This window comes from Mesoplodon bidens, assembly GCF_964165515.1.
Source record: "Mesoplodon bidens genome assembly, chromosome: 19".
NCBI classification, from domain to species: Eukaryota; Metazoa; Chordata; class Mammalia; order Artiodactyla; family Ziphiidae; genus Mesoplodon; species Mesoplodon bidens.
The window spans coordinates 22,241,070-22,259,827 of record NC_138179.1 but is presented as its reverse complement, the minus strand read 5'-3'; the positions used below and the strand labels follow the sequence as shown (position 1 = coordinate 22,259,827).

Below are 18,758 nucleotides of genomic sequence, written 5' to 3'. Positions count from 1 at the left end.
GCAGTGCTAGCCAATTATCTTTTTTTTTAATTAAATTAAATTAACTTATTTTTTGACTGCACCGCAAAGCAGGAGTGATCTTTCCCTACCAGGGATCAAACCCGTACCCCCTGCAGTGGAAGCACAGAATCTTAACCACTGGACCGCAGGGAAGTCCTGGCCAATTATCTTGTAAGGTATTGTATCAGTGAGAGTTCTTTGGTTGCAAGCGCAAACCCAGACGAAGTTAAGAAAAAAGGAATGTGTTGAGGCGATACTGAATAAACATAGACTCAGGGGGAAGCAGAACATCCAGGCCTAGAACTAAACAGAGACCAGGGGAGCATGGATGTACCATTAGCATGAGCTGGTCTCTCTTCCCGCTGTTTCCCTCCTGTTTCCCCCAAAACCTCCATCCTTGTCTATTCCTGGGCAGGGTTCCAAATCCCAAGAGTCTGATTGGCCTGGATGCCTTGACTGACAGCCCACCAGAACCACATGGATTTGGGAAGGGATCGTTCCCCAAAAGAAAGGAAGCTGAGCAGTCAGCAAATAATGATCACTTGCTCACACAGGTACAGAGATGCAGCCAGAATGGAGTGCAAGGCTGGGAGCTTTCTGAGAAGGAAGGTGCCCCACTGTTCCATCCGTAAGGGCAGGTGCTTAGACATCCTTAGGGGACAATAGCCTCTCAGTGCCCATGGGCAAAGCCGACCTGGAGAACATGGACTTGGGCTTAGAACATGGACTTGAGAACACAGGCTTATTGGTCACTCCTTGACTGTCCACGTGGACGTGCTTTGCCACCTGCATTACACTCAGGAACAGTCCTACCCCAGGCCAGCTCATCCCGGTACAAACACCAGCATGAATCTCCTTTGTGGTGAGCTCCCAGACCCATGGCATTGCTAGGACATTTCAGTGGCCAGAATTCATTTCAGTGGCTGCAATGTTCCCTCCCTTTCACATCTATGAAATATGCATCCTTCCTTCATGTGGGCCTGTCGTTGCTGGTGTTCCTCAAACTCTAATGTGGGTACTCCTGGCCTGGGCAGACGCCACACTTCGGACAGGCTCCCAGGTGGTGCCCATGCTGCCAGCCCAAGGATAACACACTGAGTAAAGAATGAGACTGTAAAAGATCTGGGTTGCTAGGTCCACTCTCCTCCCAGGATGCCCTTTGACCTTGAGGCTTTGGGCACATGGGAGAATGATGGGCAGACCCATTTGCCAGTGTGTGTCCTGCTTACTTGGTTCTGCCCCTCTGGGACATTCCATTGCCTTCTTCTATATACCAACTAAACAGAAGTAGGAAGAAAAAAAATGGCTGCTTAAAACAAAGCAAGAAGTGACTGCAGAACTTCCTTGGTGGTCCTGTGTCTAAGAGTCCACGCTCCCAATGCAGGGGCCTGGGTTTGATCCCTGGTCAGGGACCTAGATCCTGCATGCCGCAACTAAAGATTCTATGTGCCACAATGACGATCCCACATGCTGCAACTAAGACCCAGCACAGCCAAATAAGTAAATAAATAAACATATATTTTTTTAAATGACTGCAAAATTAAGAATTTCTGCTCTTGGAAAAATGCAGTTAGAAGAATGAAAATATAAGCCACAGACTGGGAGAAAATATTTTCAAATCACATATCTGATAAAGGACTTATATCTAGAACTCTTAAAACACAATAATAAGAAAATAAACCCACCCAGTTTTTAAAAGGCCAAGATATCTGAACAGACACTTCACAAAAGAAGATATGTGAATGGCCAATAAGCACATGAAAAGATACTCAGCATCATTAGTCATTAGGGAAACACAAATTAAAACCACAGTGAGATAGCACCACACACCTAATGGACCGGCACACAAAACAAAAACAACAAAACTGACAACACCAAGTACTGGCCAAGACACAGAGTAGGATACCAACCAGAACTCTCATACATCGCTGGTGGGAATGCAAAATGGTACAGACACGTTGGAAAACAAATGGTCAGTTTCTAATTTTTCTTTCTTTAATTAATTAATTAATTAATTAATTAATTTTGGCTGCGTTGGGTCTTTGTTGCTGCACTCGGGCTTTCTCTAGTTGCGGCGAGCGGGGATTACACTTTGCTGTGGTGTGTGGTCTTCTCATTGCAGTGGCTTCTCTTGTTGCGGAGCACGGGCTCTAGGCATGCGGGCTTCAGTAGTTGTGGCTCGTGGGCTCTAGAGCGCAGGCTCAGTAGTTGTGGCTCTCGGGCTCTAGAGCGCAGGCTCAGTAGTTGTGGCGCACGGGCTTAGTTGCTCTGCGGCATGTGGGATCCTCCCCCACCAGGGATCGATCCAGGGCTAAGGTTACAGACCTAGTAAGTGGTAGAGCCAGCATTTGAATCTGGACAGTCTCACTCGAGAGTTTTGGGTATATTCAAAGCATCCTGGAAAAAAATCAGCAATATTAGCTTTATGGAAAATCAGTCTCTGGTCCTGCTCCTGAATCCAAGGCCTCTTTGCCTTTGCAGGCCAGATCTGACCCCTGCATCTGACCCCAAGCCCTCCCTCCTATGTTTCTTCTCTCTCTCTCTCTCTCTCTAACCCACTTTGTCTTCCTCTTTCTCCATTCCATCCTCCTTTTGATTTGGGCACTTAGCTGAGATTCAGGAAATGTTTATTGGTTTTAATTGACATTTCCCCAACACCTGTCAGCTCTTCTCTCTGATTCTCATCTCTTCTCAGCCTACTTTGTTTCTTCTCACCCCAAATATGAATAGAAAACAAATTTTCAGAAATGAATCAGTTTCCTCCCCAAAAGAAAATGCTTCTGAGCTCTCTGGACCAGGGTTCAGGGTAGTTCTGTGGCCTGGGCAATAAACTGAAGGACACAGACAGGCTGCCTCTATGCATTCTTGGTTTAGAGTCGGCTAAACTCAAGGTTGCCTCCCTTTGTGAATCTGGAAAAGCATCAAGGCAAGGCTGAGTTCCCAGTGACAGAGGTGCGTGCAGGGACCGATGAAAAATGCCAACCCGGCCTCCGATGCTCGGGAGCTGAGCGCCTAGGTGACCAACAGGGTCCGAAGTTGATAATCTGCTAAACGCCTGCCCTGGGAAGGCGGGGCGACAGCAAGAGTTCGGCGGGTCGGCGCGGGGAGGAGGCGTCGGCGTGCGGTTGACTGCAGACCAAGAGCTTGCACCTCAACTTCGTGAGGATTCCTCCGTGGGGGCGGAAGCAGGAGACCGAGCCTGGCCAGATATCCTGCTAAGGCCGGGTGCGGGAAGCTCTCCTCGTCCAGTAGGTCTGGGTCCACCGCAGGGAGAGTGAAAGCTCAGCCTCAAGGGGAGAGGCGGAGCTCGGCCTGGAGGCGGGGCCAATCCCGGGGGGCGGGGCCATGGAGGGTCCTGGTCACGCCCCGGGGTGAGGGGAGTACGGGTTGGGTCCCAGTGAATCCTTGGGGAGTTCTGCCCCTCTGCTTCCCTTGTTATGGCCTGGGGCGCTCTCGGGACGCTGGAGGGTGGAGAACGGGTAGTTTGGAGAGGGCGTACTGGGGAGCCAGGACGGGGCGGCCTCTGGGAGTTCTCTGGAGACGCTGTCGGAGGAGAGGTACTCCTGTACCGGGATGCTATGCCTGCCTGGGCGACTGGCCAACACGGAGGACAGGAGCCAGCAGATACCACTGTAGCTGACGAGATGCGAGCCCTGCGAGGAAGGACGGAGAGAGAAAAGCTTTCAGGGATGGACAGAGAGCCAGACTGAAGGGCTGTGGAATGGATCGCAGGAAGTGGGCTGGAGGGGTCGGTGGGGCTAAAAGGAGAGAACGCTAATGAGCAGGCTGTGGGGAGAAGCGGGCTCCTCTCAAACACCTGTTGCTTGAGGTCATGATTGCAACCAGCCTCACCTGCAACAATGGCCATAAGGATGTTGACCCAGAGCCCATAGAAGGGCCAGCGCAAAGGGAGGTCGGAGCCCTATCCTATCTGCATTATCATCGACTCCCCAAATATGGAGGCCACAAATATGAGGAGCAGGGCTGCGGGTGGAGAGAGCACATACTGATTCAGAGAAAGCCTCGCAACCAGAGCCCAGCTTCCCCAGTCTGTCTCCCCAGTCACCTCCGCTAGGTCTGAGACACACGTGAGCCTTTCCTAAGCCTGTGAAAATGTTTGTTTCTTCCACCTCCCCAGAATGATAGAATATGAAGGAATGGGGCAATGGCAGCTCCAGGATGCCCCAAGCCAGTCAGTGTACCTCTCTACCACCTGGGATGTTAGTAACACCACCGTGCCTGGAATGCCAGACAGGGCAGCACTGAGAAAGACTTCTCCTCCCATGGGTCCTCATGCTACACCTACAAGGAAATTGCAGAAGGCAGCCAGAGGGGCAAGAAAGGGGAGGAGCAACACAGGATGGAGAGGATGATGGACATCAGGAGAAGGCTGTACACAGAGAAGTGGATGCCTGGTAGAGGGTGTTCAGGAAAGGGAGGGAGGGAGCTTAGGGGAACTAATACTAAGTTACTTACTGCCACCTGTACCCCCTCTTTTTTTTTTTTTTGGCCATGCTGCGAGGCGTGCTGGATCTTAGTTCCCCAACCAGGGATCAAACCCACGCTCCGTGCAGTGGAAGTGCGGACTCTTACCCTCTGACTGCCAGGGACGTCCCATACCTTCCCCCACCCCCACCATCCATTATTCCATTTTCTCTGTCTTTCTTACCAGGGCCCCATTCCTTCTCCCATCCACTTTCTCCATGCTACTGGCGATCCTCGTTCCCTCACATCTGCCTCTTTCATGCCCCTCTACTCTCTCCAACAGGCCTGCAGAATGCAGACCCCTCCAGGACCACACACACACACTCAGGTCACCCCAAAATGGAAAGGGGCCTCTGAGATAACAGAAACAGGACAGTCCCCTTCACTCCCTGTCTTTCCGTCCCTTTGGAACATGTGGTTGTATTTTGTGTCCTTACTTCCCCCAAACAATTCTTAACTGGTCTCCATCTCCCCATCAGCCCAATGTTAGAACCTCTGACTTGGAGCCTGGAGGCTTCCTTAAGTGGCAGGAGTCGGGGAGGGAGTGAGGAGTTGAGATGGGACATATATGGGGCACATGTGCAGCTTTGTGTCTGCCTCTGGATGTGTGTCTGTCTGTCTCTATGTCAGAGGAAGAGGGGAGTTTTTGTGGAGGAAATCCCGCACCAGGAAAGGAAGGAGCCTGTAGGCCAGCTCCGTCCCCATGACCACTGCCTTCTCTTCCTGGACTTCAATTCCCTTGAGACCACCCCTAGCGTGCTCTTTGCCCAGATCTTCTTCCCAGATGCTCTCTTCTTGTCTCAGCTCAATGTTACCTCCTCCAGGGTCTTCCCCAAAGCCACACACACACACAGACACACACAAACGGCACTCTGTAACATAGCCTTTGCTGTATTTTCTTCATAGCATTCACTGCTACCTGATCTTTTCTTACTAACTTGTTTACTTAGTAACTTCCCCCCACCTGCTCCCCCAGAATGTAGGCTCCTTGAGGTCAAGGCCTTTGTCTGTTTCATCTGTGTCCCCAGATCCTAGAAGAGTGCCTGGCACATAGAAGGCACCCAATAAATAGGTGTAGAATTGAAATGAATTAGACACAGAGATGCTTGGCTGGTCAGTAAAGGATCTTTATTGCTGACTGATTGCCCTTTGTGTCCTTCTTGCTGCATCTTCATCCCCTGCCAGAGCCCCATCCATACCTGGCTCTGCCTGTCCTCTTCCCCAACCTGCAGCAGCTCTCTGCTTCAGCACCTGCAACCCTCCTCCCATCACACCGCCATAGATCCCTCAGGAGCTATGAGTGCGCCAACACGCCTTGCACCTGGTCTCCAAGCCCCAGTTCCCAGCAGAGCTGACCCCTGCTCTCAAAGGATCCCTTTTCAACCAGCCGCTCCCCCCTAATAAAGTCACATTTGGAAACCACATGCTCCTTTAAGCATGCTCCCAGGAGCGCCTCAATGCAGCTCCACCATTTATTGAGGGTTTCTCATATGTCAGGCACTGTGCTAGGTGAATCTCCAAAGTCATGGACATGCCAAATGCCAGTGCCTTTCTCCCGCTCAGTCTCCCAGAGTCCTTGCACCTCCAGTGGTCGGTGTGGCAGTTTCTGTCCTGGGCAAGTTGCCATGCATGAGCTGAAGGGAAGGTGTGATGGCTTAGCTCAGGGACGACCTTGTGCCAGGCCCGGGCCCCCACTTGCCAGCAACTGTCTGCTCCGCTCTGTCTCCATTCTTCACCTCCTTCTGGCATTGTGTGGAGGAAGTTTCTCATCTGGAAGCAGATGCTCTGGGTGGGATTAGGCAGTAATGCTGGTTCTCTGTTCTCTCCCCACTGCTTGGCCCAGTGTTTCTGTGAAAGGATCAGGAGGAAGGCAAGAAAGCCCTAGAGGCTCAGCTGGCCCGAGATCCACAGCTCCTGTTTCTTCACTCAACCCTGGGACCCAGAGCCAGTCTGAAGCCCAAGGCTGAGACTGAATGGCTAGTTATAGTTCAGGTTGGAGGATCTGCAGGTAGGGATTATGGAGGCCAAGCTTTGGGCAAGGAGGAGGGCCTGCAGGCTTCAGGAGGCCTTGGACCCTAGTTACTGGCCATCTTCAGCCCCTTGGACTCCTCTGCCAGGCTGCTTGGCTGCTCCACAATATCTTCCTCCAACTGTCATGGAACCCTGGCCTCTCATCCCCAGCTCTGGTCTCTGGCTGCCAACCACACCCAGCACATTCTCCTCTGGAGCTCAGACCTAGTGTCTTCCCTGAGGAGACTAATAGGAAAAATGGGGAGTGAGGGGAGAAACAGAGGATTCAATCATCTGGGAAGGGGGCAAGACATCACACACATCATGTTCAGCAGAATCACCTTCCTTGATACATATACAGACATACGCACACACACAGATTCTCTGAGATACACACTCTGGATTCTTCTAGAAGAGAGGAAGTGGCTTAAGAGGACACAGGAGGCACCCCAGGAATGGAATCTAACACTTCCCAGACTCAAAAGGCAAGACGGTCGTTGCTATAGCACCAAGCAGGGTTCCTACCGGTCTCTCGGGCCCAGATCACCATCTTCTTTGGCTGGATGTGTCCCTGCTGTTGGCTATTTTATCCCAGGACTTTATCTCCAGTGCAGCCCTCTTTTAGCTGCACTGACCTAGCTTCCTCTTTCTTGGCTGTGAGCATAGCAGGGATACTCACTGGCCAGAGGCTCAGCCAGCTCAGCACCCACTGGCCACTCTGCATGGAGCCTGTCTCCACTGGCAATCCACTCAAGCCATCTTCATTCTCCCTTGTGCGTGGGCTCAGACGGCCCTGTTTTCATTGGCTGCCCAGTCTTGAAGCTCGGTCTCTACTGGTTGCCACTGAGGTAGCGTTTCCACTGACAGCAAATCCAATGGATGGATGGACTTTGTCTCCTCTGTGCCAGGCTGCCAGCTGTCCCAACTTGTGCCGCCACCCCATCCCCCTGGCCTGCATTAGGGTTGGGGGGCACTGGGGGAGCCTGAAGAGGGCCCAACAGCCTCCAGGAGCCTCTGGTGCTGACGAAGGTGCTTCCTCCTTTCATGTTCCCCCGTGACTTCACACACCAACTGGGCAGGGAAGGCCCCAGGAAGCCCCTTCAGCCAGCCTGGGGAAAGAGAGACAAGGGCCTAAGTGGGACCGGGGCAGGGAGCAGGTCAGGACGGAGAGGAGGCCCAGTGGGTTCTAATGCCTGAAGGTCATGGCGGGTGCAGGGATTAGTGGAGAAGCCTTGGAGAATTGGTAAAAAGGCCATTAGAGGTAGAGGAAACATCAACATCAAAGAGGGTCGGGGTCCTTCTGCTCAGTGTTGTGTGGCAGCCTGGATGCGAGGGGAGTCTGGGGGAGGATGGATACATGTACATGTGTGGCTGAGTCGCTTTGCTGTGCACCTGGAACTATCACAACGTTGTTAATAGGCTATACTCCAATATAAAATAAAAAGGTAAAGAAAAAAAAGAAAAGAGGATCGGGCTCCCTCCTCTGTCAAGCCCTGCGTTGACTGCTCATCTCACTCAGAGTGACAGCCAGACTCCTTACAGGAACCTACGAGGACCCACGTGATCTGGTCCCCGTTACGCCTACGATGTCATCTGCTTCTCCCCGTTTTCCTCACTCCCTCTAGCCACACTGGCTTCCTTACTGCTCCTCAAACACACCAGCCTGACTCCTGCCTCCCTCTGGGACACTCTTCCCCCAGACACCATGTGCCTAAATTCCTCACCTCCACCAAGTCACTGCTCACATGGTGCCTCCTCAACAAGGTCCCCCTCAACCCCCCTACTTAAACATGGAAGCCTGCCCAACCCCGGGACTCCTGACCCCCTTAACTCTGCCCCACTTTCGTTTTCCCACAGCACTTAGCCACCTTCAGACAGTATAATTTACTTACTTATCTTTCTTTTTAACATCTTTATTGGAGTATAATTGCTTTACCATGTGGTGTTAGTTTCCGCTGTACAACAAAGTGAATCAGCTCTATGTATACATATGTCCCTACATCCCCTCCCTCTTGCGTCTCCCTCCCTCCCACCCTCCCTATCCCACCCCTCTCAGTGGTCACAAAGCACCGAGCTGATCTCCCTGTGCGATGCGGCTGCTTCCCACTAGCTATCTATTTTACATGTGGTAGTGTATATATGTCCATGCCACTCTCTCACTTCGTCCCAGCTTACCCTTCCCCCTCCCCGTGTCCTCAAGTCCATTCTCTACGTCTGTGTCTTTATTCCTGTCCTGCCCCTAGGTTCATCAGAACCATTTTTTTTTTACATTCCATATATATGCTTAGCATATGGTATTTGTTTTTCTCTTTCTGACTTACTTCACTCTGTGTGACAGACTCTAGGCCCATCCACCTCACTACAAATAACTCAATTTCGTTTCTTTTTATGGCTGAGTAATATTCCCTTGTATATATGTTACTTATTTACTTGTTTCTCCTCCACTAGAATGTGTAGTCCAGCAGGGCAGGAATATCTGTGTGTTTGGTTCACTGGTGCCGAGAACAGTGAGTGGCACCTCATAGGTGCTTAATAAATATTTATTGAATGAATAAGTAAAAGAATCTCTCACCTTCGGGACTCTTGTGTAGGTGCTTGTGGGGAGCCCTGGACTCCAGATTCCGTCCCTCAGTCTTGGCAGGTGTGGAAGTCTCTGAACAGAGTTCCTGGGAACAGTCTGGTCGGGGCGGGTAACATTACAGTGGGATCCAGACTCTTTTTAGCTTCTCCCCATATTCCCCTGAAGACTCACTTTTCCTTCCCTCCTCCCCTCTAGGGAACACTCACCACAGTCCTCATAGATGGTGCCCGGGGAGCAGGGAAGGGGGCCTGGGGTAGGGAAGGCTCCCAGCCAGCGCTGCATGTCTGATCTGGTGGGAATATAGGGAAGGGTCACAGTTGGCCCGGGAGATCCTCCTGGGGGTTAGTTAGGCAGGGGCTTCGGAGGAGAGAGATTAGGGAGGAGGGTGGTGGACCCGGAGAGGTCAGGTGAGGGTCCCCAGGGTGTTTTCTGAAGGAGACACAACTCACAGGGATGAAGCTTGGAGTAGCCGGTGGGTGGGACGGCCCTGGTGGTTGCTGAGAAGGGAGAGGCGGAACGTAGGTGGTCCAGATGGGTCCGGGACCTGCTGGGCCTGGACCAGGGAGCGATGGGCATAGTCCAGAACCTGTAGCCGCTGACCGCTGCCCAGGGAAGAGGAAGTTCAGAGGGCGAGCAGAGGTCCAGTTGGAATCCTGCCTGGGCTCCCTCCCTCCTGGAGACCCACCTCTTGGGCTGAGTGATGAGCAGCAGGTCACTGAAGAGCAGCAGGCAGAGGGGGGTGAAGCGGGGGCGGGAGGCGAAGAGCACACCCCCCCTTCTGCATCCTAACTCCGTCAGCTCCCCCTGCAATTCCAGGCGCCTGGACCAGGAGACCAGGGGTAGGGCCTGTGAGGAAGCAGGGAGGAGGTTCTGACTTCCCTGCAGCACCAGCACCGTGGGGAAAGGGAAGCAGGGAGCCTGGGCAGGATCTAACCTTGACTTTGTGGAAGCGCAGCCTCTGCGTGAGCCGGATCAGCTCCTCTGTCTGCTTCATGCGCCCCACCTCGGCGCTGCACCGCTCAATGATCTGGGTGAGGGGAGCCAAGTCACCCACCCCTCCTCCCGTCCACCCCTTCCATCCCTCCCTACCACCTCCTCACCTCCTCCAGCCCCAGCATCCCCCTCCAACCTTGCTGACAGCACCCAGAGCCTTCTGGGCATTCTCCTGGCGGCTGGACCCCTCCTCTGTCTGGCGCAGGATATTCTGGGGATGAGGAAGAAGGGTAATTGGGCCCCTGCGCTGTGGCTCTGGGATTCAGAGGGGATGCAGCTCAGAGGACCCTGCCTGGCTTGGCATTTGGGGGTTCACAGGGCTGGGGAACCAGCCTCACCACTCACTGTCTGCATAACCCTGAGCAAGTCAGGTTACCTCTCTGAGTCTCAGTTACCCCATCTGTAAAATGGGGATAACTCCCACCTTCCAAACCATTAGCATTGTTGTGAGGATTCTGCAAGCAAATATACATAAAGTACATAGCATAGTTTTTGGGACATAGTAAATGCTGAAAAGAGGATTGCTATTATTTTAATAATTATTAACCACAGCTATTAGTACAAACAATATAGCGTGGGGTTAAGAGTGCCTGGATTTAAAGTTTGTCTCCATCAATTATTATCTGTGTGACCTGTGGCAAGTTATTTAACCTCTCTGAGCCTCAGTTTCCTCATCTATAAAGTGGGGTCAATAATAGTTCCTACCCTCACATAGTCGTTGGTAAGGTTAAAGGAGCGTATTGCACTTAGAACCATGTCTAGACCAGACACCCAAGAGTTGTTTAGCTATTATGATTAATATCATCATCATTATTACATTGGTGTTGTCTACACTGGGGATATATAAAGCTGAATAAGGCAAGGGCACTGATGATCTAGTTGGGGACTCTTCACATTGAGATCCCCACATCAGGCGACCTAGTTTAGGGGGAAGTTTCTACTCTGCAACAGAAGAGTGTTTCTCACCCCTTTTTTCAGTATCAACCCACTAAGGCGTCTTTTTAGACATTTTTTCCCTAATTGTTCCCCCCGCCCCCATCAAATTTTAATACCACAAATATACTGTATATCTATTTATACACCCTGGCCCTTTGGAGTACCACAAACCATTGGAATACTGAAGATTTTTTCGCCCCCCAAAGAACGAGTTTTTTCCTCCTTGAGGGTGATATCACCCCACTGGGAAGGCATACGGTCAAAGGCAGGACTGAGAGGACCTCAAAGACCACTCACCACATTCCCCCTGAGACCTGGAGAGAGAAAGGGACTTGCCCAAGGTCGCTCAGCCAGTTAGTGGCAGAGTTAAAGCTAGAATTCAGGCCTCTAGCCAGAGGCTCTTTTCCTGCACCCAGACGGCTCCTTGAAACATTTGGGTAGCTCCAGGTAGGGTTTGGTGGGTCCTGGATGGAGAGGCCCTGATTAGGAGTCCTGATTTAGGGGATTCTTGTGTTTGTGGTGGGCTGGGAAATGGTGATGGCGGACTTAGGGGATTCTTGTGTTTGTGGTGGGCTGGGAAATGGTGATGGCGGGGCAGGAGGCCCCTGGGGAGAGCTCTCCAACGGGGTTGGTGGGGCCGAAAAGGGCCCAAGCCAGGACGGGTACCTGCAGCAGCATGCGGAGCCGCGTGATGCGCTGAAAGGGCAGCAGCAGGAAGGACGGCAGCGGGAGCCGCTGGCACTTGGGGAGGCTCTGCAGCCGCCGCAGCTCCGCGGAGAAGCGCACGTTCGTGTCCCTGTAGAAGCAGGCGCAGGCTGGCATCTGCCTCGAGGCCCCGATTTCCCTGCAACCTGCCCTGGCCTGGACCCCGACCCTGCTCCCCATCTCCCGCCAGCACTGGTGACGTGGCCCCGCCCCTGGGACGCTCACATCAGTCGGCTGTACGTCTCCTCCTGATACTGCTGGTTCCGGACGTAATCCACGTACACGGAGAAAGGCCCCACGGCGTGGGCGTGCACCACGTCGCACAGGTCGCTGATGTGGGGGGAAGAGCGCACACGGGACAGTAACTTCCCTAGAAACCTGGAGGAGTGGGCGACAAGCAATGGAGGCGGGCAGAGAGAGCCAGGTGTCCCGGCTTCTCGAGGGAAGGGCTGGGCACTAAGGGGGCCCTGGAGGGGAGGCCCGGGGACAGGAGAGCGCTGAGGAGTGCTTCCTCCCGAGGCCCGCTTGCGGAGAGGTGGCGGCCCCGCTGACCGCTCACTGACTCCCTGGACGCGCTGCACGTTGGAGAAGAGGGTGTGGTGATCCCGGGGGGTGAGCGTGTCCCGGAGCGCCTGGCTCAGCACAAAGGTGTCGGTCAGAAGCCGCAGGGAGCGCAGGTACGAGGCCTCGGATGTCACCACCTCGAACAGGCTCTGAGGAGGAACAGCAGGGCCGGAATGGAAAGCCCAGCTCCCAGGCAGCCCAGGCGCCGGGTCCCAGGCTCCTCCTCGCCCCCGCCCCCCCCCCACTGCCGCGTCCGACCCCAGGTGCGTCCACCTCCTGCATGCGCCTCTCCTGTGGGCTGAGGGTGTCCAGGAGGCCGCTGGCTCGCACAGCCGGAAGCTCCTGCCACAGCGTGTTGCGAGGTCCGGGGGGCCGGGCGAAGGGGGGAGCTTCCCCAGGATTTGCTGAAGAGGGTCCCCCATCCTCACTGACCCCCCACAGCTCCTCTGACAGCACGGCTGCGCGATAGGTCTGGTACAGGGGTTCTGGAGAGCAGATGTCGCACATCAGCGAAGTCCGGTGCCCCGGAACCCTTGCCCACCGCTTGACGGTCTCAGCAGGGACGCCCCAGGTGCAGAGGCCCTCACCGTCCTGCAGGGGCAGCTCCCAGTTCTGCCCCTTCAGCTCCTCCAGCTCCTCATCCTCCCTGTGGAAAGAGAAAGGGATGGAGTGCTCCTCACGTGATAGTGTAAGAGGGTACACGGCCTGCCTGCAGGTTGTGTGCAGGGACTGTGACCAAACCCCGGATCGTTGTATATGCCTGTTGTATGTGAGGCCCTGTACCCAGTGGGCCCCATCCATTCCTGCAGTCTCAACTACTGTGCACCGGAGACTTCCAAGCCTCCATCTCCAGGGCTCTCATGGAAATGACCATTGTCTGGAATGTCCTATGGGTGCTTCGGTACAACTCAACATGGGCAAACCCAGCTCTTACACCTCCCCGCTCTGTTCTGGTCATCAGCACCACCATGCACCCTTTCACCCAAAGTAAAAGCCCGGGAGAATAAACTCCAGTAAATGTTTGTTGAATAAATGGATGGCCTCAGATTAACTCTGATAATGGTGGTGAAATGATTAACAGGCCCAGATAGCACAGGAGAGATGTTCCTGGTTGGTACATGGATTCACAGACAATAATTTCGATAGCAGCTCAAAGTGGGGGAACTAAAATGGTTTATTATGGCCCTGGCTCGTCACCAATATCAGACCCCAACAACTTTATGAAGTATTTGGTATGTTTACCCCCATTTCACAGGTGAGGCGGCTGAGACCCAGAAAGGTTAAGTGACTTGTATAAGGTCACACAGCTGATAAGGGACAGAGCTGGGATTAGAAACCAGCACTGCTTGTCCCTAGAGGCCTAGGCCTTCTTCACTCCACACTTGTGGGGGTGGGATTCAGGTGGACCCGAAGGTTAGTCTGCTCTCAGGTAGGAATAAGGGTGGGAGTGTTCGGTACCTGCCCTCCGCGGTGGCTGGAGGATCGTTCTGAGGGGCGCCATCGGGACTGTCCCCTAGAGAGAGAATCCAGAGAGAAGAGAGCAAGCCTCCAGGATTCCCAGCCCAGGACTCCTGACTCCCGCCCAGCAGAGACTGTTACTATAAAAACTACAACTCCGGTCAGTCCCAGAGCAGCAGCTGGTGGAGGAACAAGAAGCCCAGGGCCCGCTGGGGGTCCACCTCCACCCCGTGGAGCCCAGAGGCTCCTTCCCAGCCCAGAGTTCCACTCCCCGGGGGCCCTGTACCTGTTTGGATTCCATCTTCGGAGGGCAGATCGAGATCTGCCTGTGGGGCGTCCCCAGAGCTGGTGACGTCCTGTCTGACCCGAGTTGGTTTGGGGGGCTTGAGGGGTGGCAGGAGTTTGCGCTCAGCAGTGGAGCGGTAGGACGTGAGGACGACTGGGGGCTGGCTGAGGCTTGGAGGGCTGGGGCGGGAGCGGGAGGTCCGCAGCGTGGAGGCCCGGCAGGGTGCCCTGGGGCCGTCCTCATAGCCCCCCAGTGGCACCCATCGGAGCTCCAGGCCGGGCGGGGCTACGTGGCAGACACAAGGGCAGCAGGGAGGGCAGGCCAGCGCAGCATCTGTGGGAGACAGGGGCATCCTTAGGACACCCACCCTCCCCAGGCCTCCGCCCTCTCCTTAACCTGCCCAGCAGCAGGAACGTGGAGGTCAGCCCTAGGCATCTATCCCCTCTACCCTGACTCTCTTCAAACCCCCCGAAATCTGAAAACCAGATTTTCCAAACATGGAATCCAGTTTTTAAAAAGTAGCCCCTTGGGCTTCCCTGGTGGCGCAGTGGTTGAGAGTCCGCCTGCCGATGCAGGGGACACGGGTTCGTGCCCCGGTCCGAGAGGATCCCACATGCCGCGGAGCAGCTGGGCCCGTGAGCCGTGGCCGCTGAGCCTGCGCGTCCGGAGCCTGTGCTCCGCAACGGGAGAGGCCACAACAGTGAGAAGCCCGCGTACCGCAAAAAAAAAAAAAAAAAAAAAAGTAGCCCCTTAAAGTACCCAATCTTAAAGCCCTGAAAACAAGGAAGAGGAGCCGGATTGAGCCAGCCCGGGCTTACCTGGAGTGCCGTTCTCCTGGGACCCACTCCCAGCGAGGATGCCCTGGGCGGTCTCTCTCTCCCCATTCACATCCAGTCCCCCGGGAGGACCCGGCTCCAGGGCATCTGGAGCCTGGACCCTGCCTTCAGCCCTCCATTCGAACCTGCCAGCCAGTCTCCGCACGGTGCCTGTGGCCGAGGCAGAACCATCCTGGCCAGGGGCCCGGGTCGAGTGGAGCAGGGGCACAGGTGTTCGGGGTGACCCGGAGGGTTTGGGTGGGGGCACTGGAGACCGGGGAGCAGGTTCTGGGGAGATGGAGCGCCGGGACGTTGGGCTGGGGGTGCCGGAAGGCGAGTCTGGGGAAGTCTGGGAGTCGAGGCTGGCTTTAGAAGCTGAAGGGGGCAGAAGGGCTGGGGGCTTGAGGGACGAGGCTGGGGGCTCCCAGAAGATGGGGGTGCACATCAGGGTTGGTGCCTCATTGGCAGTGAGGGGAGATTCTTGTGGAGAGGAGCCGTTGTGGTGCGCCCCCGGGGACTGGGCAGCCCGGGGGCGAGAAGGGGGGCGGGGCCGGATGATCCGAGGGGGCTTCTGGGTAGGGGGTGTTGCTGCAGGAAGAGACTGAGCTGACATCTTCCTCTGAGCTCTTCCAAGGAGTGGGGTACACTGCTGGAGTCATCCCCTGAGGAAGAGGGGCAGGAGGAGAGACCCTTAGTGCCCAGGAGTAGACTGAGGCCTGTGAGCAGAAATGTTTGCAAGTAAATAAGCCAAGATTTCAGAGTCAGGAGGGAAGGCGGGTACACTTCCTCTCTTCCCATTCCCACTGTCTTCTCCCTTTACCTCTCACCCCTCCTTATTCCATCCCCTGAGGACTCTGAACCCTCCCTGGCACCCCCAGCCTCCATTGTGCTCTGTCTTTCAGCCTCTGCTGCCCCAGTCAGGCCAGAGGAGACAGTGAGGCCAGATTTGGGGCACCTGGGTAGAGACCCAGGCTGCTGGAGGGGTGCAAGAGAACTGGATCAGTAAGGGAAATGGGGTATGCCGGTAGAGCCGCTATGTGTCTACCTGATTTATTGTGTTTTGTGTCTGTAGTGTGTGCTGTGGAGGTTTGCGTGTGTGGTTTAAGCGTGAGTGGACATGGTGTGTTTCTAGTGCTACATGAATGGGGTGTTGGATGCTGTGTTTCAGAGTGTATCTGTTACACGCGAGTATGCAGTGGGAGAGTGGAGTACACAGTGTGTCTAGTGTGTTGTGTGAGATGGGGCTGCAAGGGTGTGTGTGTTCCGTGCTGTCGTGTGGGGCGTATGTGCGGTGTGCGTCTGCCTGCGCGCCCGCCCATGCCTGGGCCGTGAGAGATGCATCACTATTTCCCTGCTCCAACGGGCCCTCCGCCCCCATTTCCCAGTTCCTCTCTCCGGACTCTCCCTTTCCGGATTATTTTTAGTCTCCTTTTCCTGCCATGAAGATTCCTGGAGCCTCTGACCCCAAGAGACCAGGAGGCCCCGGCATGGTCTCTCCTGCCCCATCCTCATCCCTGCCTGTCTCCCAGCCCCCCACCTGGTCCTGAAGAGAGGCCCCGGTGGAAGCCTGGGTCCTGCCAGGATGCCTAGAGGGTGGTCAGGAGGCCAGACTAAAGGTGAGGACCAATGGGGCCAAGATGCTGGGGCCTGGGCTCACTTCTTCCCGTCGGGAAGGCGCTGTAATCCTGAGAAGGCAGCAAGGTCCGGGCTGGGAGACCTGGCACCCCCAAACTCCCCTGTGGAGTCAGCAGGAGAGTCAGATCCCTCCAGGCCCCAGATTGGTTTTTGAGAAATGATGCAGGGTGGGGGCTGGGAGCTGTAGGCTGGGAGTCTTGCAGCTCAATGGCCTCTGTGTTCTGGCAGGAAGCTCCTTAGGTGACCCCAGGCAGTAGCCTTGCCAGCTGGCCAGCTCCTCCCCAGCCTTGCCCCCCTCAGAGATCCCTGTCCCCCTCAGGTACCTGCCCTAACTTCCTTCCCCCGCCCCCCACTCAGGCCTCTCGCAGGGATCCAGGTACTCGGCCCAAGCACTCACCCTCGAGGCCTCTCCACTCTCAGTCACCTCCCGGGGCCGAGTGAGTAGGGGCAGGAAACAGGAATCGGATCCTCCTCCCAACCGGACACCCCCCCCCCAAACCACACCACACTCCACATGCGCACACTGGGGCTCTGGAAGATGTGAGGGACCCCGAATGCTGGGTTTCGGAGGATAACAGAGTCTGGGGAAAGGATGAAACTCAGCCGTGGAGAGTGAGCTGTTTGTGCACGTTGTATGTGCACGTTCTGTCCTGGGTCTGCATTGCTGTGTGGACAGCGGCCGGGGGTGGACGGGGGTGGGGGTGAGGGCAGGGTGGTAATGGCACTGGCTGGGCTGGCAGGAGGGCGTGGGCTCCAGACACCTTTGGATCGCTGAGGGATGGGGTGTGTGCCCCTCGACGGCGTGTCTGACCATCTCTTCCACACCTTGCATGACAGCCTGTCCCTTTCGCGTCCAACCTGTCCCCTGGGGGTGAGTCAGCCCATTATTTCACACCAAGGGACCCCACCGCCCGCCCCGGTTTCCCCCTCCGTAAATTTACCTTTATCTTTTTGGAAGCGGTTTCTATTTTCAGCCCGTCCTGCCTGCCCCTTGGAGCAAGGAACACGGGGCCAGGTCTCTGATGGTCTGTTCCTGTGTTTCTGGGGCGGGAACTGAGGGCCCAGATTGAGATCTCCGCAGAGGAAGCCAGTTCCTCAGCCCCACCCGGCCATTGTGTCAGGCGAGCGTGTGTGTGTGTAGTGGACCAAGGGGTCGGTGTGAGATCTCGGTGCACCCCAGGTGGATATGCCCTTTGCTGGGCCCCCTGCCTGCTCCCCATTCTCAGTCCCTGTCTCGCAGGGTCCCAGCCCCTGACTCTCCCTGTCCCCCTGGGAGGCTTTGATGTTGACTGGCTTGGAGTCGGTACCCCTGGGGGCGGGGGCAGTGGGCAGGGGTCCCTCTCACCTCTAATTTGCTCTGTGATTGAAGAGCTGAGTTCCCAGGGCTCAGAGTGTGTCATAAAAACAACTGAGGGGGCGGAATGAGCCACACCCCAGCCTGGGAAGTAGGGTAATGAGAGGAAGATGCAAGGGCAGTTAGGAACTCAGGGGTCCTTTGCCCACGCCCAGGTGCCTGCTTTTGCCAGACTTTCTCTCTCACACACACACACACACACACACACACACACACACTCCAAACAAAACACTAAGAAGAAAAGCCAGAAAACTGGGATAAAACATATGTTTAAACTCATTTTTCCTCAGAGTAAAAGACAAGGTCCAACAATGAACCTAAACCTCTCCTCTGAGGCACATTCCTGCCCCAGGGCCTTTGCACTGGCTGTGTCTTCTGCCTGGAGACCCCCTTCCCAAGACATCCCCATGAAAGATTCCCTCACCTCATTTCTCAAATATCACCTTCTCAGTGAGGCTGCCCTACCACTCTTTAAAATTGCATCACACCAAATTCCTGACCTGCCTTTTTTCCCATAGCAATCATGCCTTATAACATAGCATATAGTGTATTACTATTAAATTGACATAGTATGTTTATAGCTACATACACATTAGAAAGTGAGCTTCCTGTCAATAAATAAATGATGACATTTTACAAAGAAGAAAGTAAGCTTCCTGGAGGTGTGATCTTTATCTTTTTTGTTCACTGATATACCCTCAAATTCTGGAACAAGTTCAGGCACATAATAAGAGGTGCTTAATATTTTGGTGAATTGAACAAACTGAGTTGAATCCTCCCCACAGCCCACTCACTACTCCCTGGCTCTCCTTTCCTACAGACCATTTCCATAATTCTGTTGATCTCACCAGTTTCCCATCTCCCCTCTCTCTCTCTCTCTCTCTCTCTCTCTCACACACACACACACACACACACCCCCCAGGACCAGACATCCAG

At 54.7% G+C, this 18,758-nt stretch overlaps 1 protein-coding gene across 4 annotated transcripts; it reads right to left on the bottom strand.

The window, feature by feature from the left end:
- Positions 1-5,635: 5,635 nt before the first annotated feature.
- On the bottom strand, positions 5,636-17,335 carry ARHGEF15 (Rho guanine nucleotide exchange factor 15). Of its 4 annotated transcripts, none has more exons than XM_081218498.1 (16): positions 17,230-17,335; positions 14,837-15,495; positions 14,019-14,351; positions 13,733-13,787; positions 12,862-12,920; positions 12,548-12,759; positions 12,263-12,423; positions 11,936-12,088; positions 11,672-11,801; positions 10,206-10,280; positions 10,011-10,103; positions 9,762-9,922; positions 9,526-9,678; positions 9,283-9,365; positions 9,068-9,172; positions 5,636-7,604 (listed from the first exon to the last, which is right to left on the bottom strand). In XM_081218498.1, the coding sequence occupies exons 2-16, from the start codon at positions 15,444-15,446 to the stop codon at positions 7,453-7,455; spliced, it is 2,535 nt and encodes an 844-aa protein (XP_081074624.1). In that variant the 5' UTR covers positions 15,447-15,495; positions 17,230-17,335; the 3' UTR covers positions 5,636-7,452. The 4 variants fall into 4 exon arrangements, with proteins under 4 accessions (XP_081074624.1, XP_081074625.1, XP_081074622.1 ...); XM_081218499.1 differs by having other exon boundaries at positions 12,707-12,759; XM_081218496.1 differs by having other exon boundaries at positions 12,548-12,920.
- Between the last annotated feature and the right edge of the window lie 1,423 nt (positions 17,336-18,758).